Genomic DNA, 5,499 nt, shown 5'->3' with positions numbered 1-5,499 from the left:
CTTTCTTTCTTTCTTTCTTTCTTTCTTTCTTTCTTTCTTTCTTTCTTTCTTTCTTTCTTTCTTTCTCTCTCTCTCTCTCTCTCTCTCTCTCCTCTCTTACTTTCTTTCTTTCTTTCTTCCTTTCTTTCTTTTTTTTAAAATTATTCAAGGACCAGCAGATGGTATAATGGTTACGTTGCTGGACTCTCACATAGTTGACCACAGTTCGAGTCCCAGACCCAGCAGTTTAAAACTCATACCGGGCACATGTGCGTGCATGCCCAAAATCCAGAGAGGAGAGTGAAGAAGTAGGTACTGCAGCATGGCCATCCCCCCAGGGGGGTAATTTCTCGCTTTCTGTCTCTCTGTCTCTCCAGCTAGTGCCTGTTCTTCCCTATAGCAAAAATCTTTCTCAAAAAAAAAAAATTATTATTATTTATTTAATTTTATTTATTTTTATTATTCTTCAACTTGATTAGAGAGAAACAGAGAGAGAGAGAGAGAGAGAGAGAGAGAAAACGAGCTGCCAGGTCTGGGACTCAAACCGCAGTCCACCATGCAGGAGCCCAGCGCCCTAATCACCATGCCACGTGCTGGTCCCTCTACCTGCATTTCTTACCTGCAAGATCAAACATCAAAGAATTAAACATAGAAGCTAACGCATTCTGGCAGCCTTCTTCAAAAGTGTTGGGTAAATCTCTTTGGGAGAGGGCAGTGCTATCTGAGATGCTCATTAGTACCACTCAGAGAGCTTTCACGGTGGAACTGCCCAGCCTGTGCCAGAGATTCAGATGTGATAGGTCAGGAGTGCAGACTAGGCATCCGCCAGCAGTTATGAAAGTTCTTGGGTGATCCTAACATGTAGCCAGGGTTATATGTCGTCACAGCTCCACCAGTGTTGACTCATCGACTAACGGGCTACAGATGTGACAGAAATGTCCTTCCAGAAGTAACATATGTTGGGGGAGTCAGAAACCAATACCCCAAAGACTGGGATTTTGACACTCAGAGTCCGTAGAAGCAGAAATGGAGCCAGCTGGTGGAATGGTGGTTAACGCATTGGATCCCACATGGCCTGCTACACAGTTTGAGTCCCAGAGCCTGCAGCTTGAAAATCACACTGGATGTATGTGCATGGGTGCCCCAAATCCCAAGAGAATGGAGAAGAAAGGATTGCAACATGACCATCACCCGGGAGATGATTTCTCACGTTCCCTCTCTCTGTCTCTCTTGGCAAGCACACACGCCCTATGGCAAAATCCTAAAAAAAAAAAAAAAAAAAAAAAAAAAGAAGCAGCAGCAGCAAAGCTCTTTCTGACCTTTCCTCCATGCCCTCTCTCTAGATTATCTTAGATCCTTTCTCTCCTCCGAAGTGCAAGGTAGGGCTTTACTTCGAAACGCCATTACTTGTCTAAAGACTGGGCCCCCTGAAGAGGAACACAGTTGCCTTCGGCCCCCTCTGAGTTTCTGTTACTCAATGCATATCACAAGAAGGAAGATTAAGGAATGTCAGCACGCCTAGGTGGATTTTGTCATGGGCTAGCATCTGTCTCTGTGGCCCATCCAGCTCTCAAGAACTATCATTTACTCATCCTTGTCTGATAAACATGTGGGGTAGTGTTTTATTAACATATTTGTAATTGCTAATCAAGGCATGGCATGGTCTGGCCCTGACTTGCCTCTCCTCTCTGGACACATTGAGGGGTGTCACATGTCCACCAGCTCTTGGCTGCTTAGCTCTTGCAACCCCTTCACATCCTTACTTCCTCAGACTCACTCGGGCTCTGCCTTATATGCTGTCATAGCATATGTTGCCATCAACAGTATACATTTAATGTGTATGTACGCGTCATGTCCCTGTCGCCAAGCAACCAGCTCCCTTGTTGACAGGTTCCAGTGAGGTCTAACCCATGGGAGGCGCACAGATGGCCACTGCTTTGGGCCAAGATTCTGGATGGACGGCATTCCCTGTGTGAATCCAGCTCCAGTCTTGTAGCCTCCCTATGGATCGAGGGCTTTGCCAACACCACCCCTTGCTTCATTACTACAGCCCCAGGGTGGTAATGGCTTGAGCTGTTGCCAGTCTCTGCCCCACCCACCCCCATACCCTTCTAGTTTTCCAGTTATCCTAATACATGTAAATTATTGTAAAGTATTGAGTCTCCATAAAAGTCATGACACATCTTTGCATAGGAAAACATAGAAAAATATGTCATGACTTTTCCAATGATGCAGTCGTTCACTGTGTTGAATTCCTTCTGTTAGACTGCTTGGCATGGGCTCTGTTTACTGGATTGGACCCTTATGGAGACAGTGGTCATGTCTGATCAGTCTGCCTCCTGCTGGCTTGTGAGTGACAACCAATTTTTTTTTTTTTTAGGTTTTTGCCATACGATGCACATGCTTGTCCAGGGAGAGACACAGATGGAAAGTGAAAATTCACCCCCGGGTGGGGATAGAGGAGGGAATCACGCTGTGACCAATTGCTTTTTAAAGAGACATGCACATTGCCCCTGGCTTCCTATGCCCTGCCAGGCTTGTAGCTCTGACAGCTGAGGTTCCTCACCCTCTTGCTTCAAGCCTGATCCCCACCCCCACCCCCCAGACCCAAATGTGCCTCAATAAGGGAAGGAAATGATTAGCCCCTGTTGCAGACACTAGAACCGCTGAGCTCAAGCCCTCCTGCCCACTAAATTGGCCCTTAATCCATGTTTATTTGCTCACTGATCCTCTATCCCAGAGTCTGTCTGGTAACTGACCTCATACTGCTCCCCTTCATAGGAGTGGGTGTTCCCCCAGCTCTGGCCTGCCCTCCCTCATGCCCCCCACCTGCAGTTCTGAGCACTGCTTCCCAGCTCGCACCTGTTTCTCATGTCCTCACTGCCTGCTGGGACACCCCATTACTGCTGTCTGCCCACCTCATCTGCCTCATCTGGATGCACTGCTTGGACCCAGCATTGGGACAGTTTCCTCGCACTTGTCTGAGTGGGTCTGGAGTGGGTGCTGTTCCCAGCTCAGTCATCTGGGCCCGCACCAGGGATCACACAGTGCCTGGCCCAGTGTCTGTGTGTGTTATATGCAAAAGGAAAAGGGAAAGGAAATTAACTCCTAAGAGGAGGGGTCAGCCGAGAGAGACACTTACGTACATGGTGATCTTAACTGAGGAGGTGACGTTGCTGCTGAGGAAGGTGATCTCGATGTTGGTCTCCTTGTTTCTCGGCTCCTGCAAGTAAAACTCCACGAGGCTGTGATGCACTAGGAAACCAAAGCACAACAGAGACTGGGCCAGAGGGCAGAGGATACAGTGGACAAAAAACCCCAGAGAGCAGCAGGGAGACTGGGCACCTCAGCTGTGTGCCGGGGCAGGTTACTATCATCTCAGATCCTGTTCCCTCAAGTATTGGGAGTAATGAAAATGTATACCCCACAAGCCTGAAGGAGAATTAAGTAAGTTCATACATTTAAAGCTCTTAACACAGTGTCTATGCCCAGGAAGCATTGAGTGTTAGCTTTTAGTTTTTGTCTTTAAGATAGGGTTTCACAGTGTCCCAATCCTTTGGCCTCAGCCTCCCAACTGGGACCACACTGGGCTTTTTTTTTTCCCCTTTTATATATTTATTTATTTTATTTTAACATGTTGTCTCACTATGTACCCAGGCCAGCTTTGAGCTTGCCGTCCTCCTGATTCAGCCTTTCCAAGTTGCTGCAGTTACAGGCACACACCACTGTGCCTGGCCTTTGGGCCTCCCATGTGGTCCCAACCTACAAGCGCAGTGCACACCACCACGGCTGAGCTGAGTAGGTGTTAGTTTTTACTATCATTTGTAACACCAGGATGTTATACTTCTTATTTCATGATGTCTTGGTGGTGTGCTCTGGAAAGAATCAGGAAGGATCGATCATATAATGCTGTGGTTTGGACGTTTTTTGTCTCCTCTAAAATTGATATTTAAACTTAATCCCTTTTGCAACAGAATTAAAGGGTGGAACCTTCGGGGAAGTGATTAAAGTCATAATTGCTCTACCTTCACAAATGGATTAGCGCCTTCTAAAAGGGCAAGAGGGAACGGGCTAGGCCTTTTGCCCTTCCTCCTTTGGCTATGCAAAGACACAGTGACAAGGCGCCATCTTGGACATGAAGAGAGCAGCCCTCACAGACATCAAATGTTCGTGCCTTGATCTCAGTCTTCAGAACTGAGAAAATAAATTTCTGGATTTCTTTTTCTTTTATTATTATTATTATTATTTTAAATTTGCTATAAGGTGTGTGCACTCATCAGAGAAGCAGAGAGAGAGAGAGAGAAAGAAAATGAGAAACTTCCTTTTCCCCAGCAGGGAAGGCCATGCTGCAATCCCTCTCCTCCATTCTCCTCTTAGACTTCTCCTCTTAGACTTTGGGTGTGCAATGTTCCCGGTGTGTTTTTCCAGCCTCCAGGTCCAGGACTCAAAGAGTGCAGCTGGCTATGTGGGAACCAGCTGCCCAACCACTACACCACCACCTGGCTTCTCCGCTCTTTATACATCACTCAGTCTCAGGTTTTTCATTACAGCAGCACAAATGGACTAAGACACATACATATAATTAACTCATAAAACACAGAGTCAGGGACCAACCTATGTGCACAGGTCCCTCCTTCCCAGGCTGCGGCAGCTGGTTGCCAGTGTGGCACCATGACCTTCCCTTGGGTGGCAAAAAAAAAAAGTCATGATGTATTTTTCTATGTTCTTCGATGCAGAAATGTGTCATGACTTTTCTGACAACCCAATATTACTTACTGGGCTCCATTCACTCTGCTAGACTTCCTGTACGGTATTTCATTTTGTCCTCGCAATTGATTCTCTGAAGTAGATACTGTGATTGTGCCCGTTTTCCATAAAAGGATGTACGGAGAAGGTATCTTCTCTGTACCTTTGGAGAAGGTGAGTCATTTACTCTTTTTTTTTTTTTATGATCAGTTATTTAATTAGGTTCTTGGCAAAAAATTTAGAACACCAATTTGTGAGGATAAACTCCATTTGTAAGGGCAAACACGGATCATAGGTACCCCTGGAGCTGAGGAATGGCTTTGATTTTTGGTAAAATTTATGAGTCCACAACTTTCTGATCAACCTCGTGCTGTTCTGAAATCTCATATTTCTCCTTTTCTGGGTTGAAGACTTCATCTTCCTGGTGTCTGGACTTCCACAGCGTCTTTTCTTGAAGTAATCATCAGTAAGGTGTTTTTGGGATTTTTACTTTGTTAATATCAGCAAGTGGAATGGTGGTTAAGGTGATGGACACTCCCACGTGACCAACCATGATTTGAGTCCTGGTGGCTTGCTTTTACACTTTCTCTCTCTCTTTCCATGTCTCCCTCTGGTCAAATGAAAATAAATGATGAATAAATAAAATTCAATAAAATAATTTTTTTAATGTCAATTTTCATGGAGGTGGTGATGATAGATTTCTAGTGTGTTCTATGCAGTGGAACTTGATTGAGAACCAGCGGTCCAGTTACAAGTAGCAAGCCACTGCTCAGC

General features: G+C 45.6%; 1 protein-coding gene across 2 annotated transcripts in view; it reads right to left on the bottom strand.

Moving 5' to 3' along the window:
- The window catches only part of PLA1A (phospholipase A1 member A), a 38,133-nt gene that overhangs the window by 2,855 nt on the left and 29,779 nt on the right, over window positions 1-5,499 (bottom strand). Inside the window, exon 9 of one of the 2 annotated variants that reach the window (XM_006167638.3) lies at window positions 3,122-3,234. In XM_006167638.3, the coding sequence (XP_006167700.1) occupies window positions 3,122-3,234 (113 nt within the window). The remainder of the gene's footprint in view (window positions 1-3,121; window positions 3,235-5,499) is intronic. The other variant, XM_006167637.3, reaches the window with a different exon arrangement.

Source organism: Tupaia chinensis, unplaced genomic scaffold (assembly GCF_000334495.1).
Source record: "Tupaia chinensis unplaced genomic scaffold, TupChi_1.0 Scaffold144909_1, whole genome shotgun sequence".
Classification (NCBI taxonomy): Eukaryota; Metazoa; Chordata; class Mammalia; order Scandentia; family Tupaiidae; genus Tupaia; species Tupaia belangeri.
The sequence above is the reverse complement of the archived record's forward strand: the minus strand, read 5'-3'. Positions and strand labels throughout refer to the sequence as shown.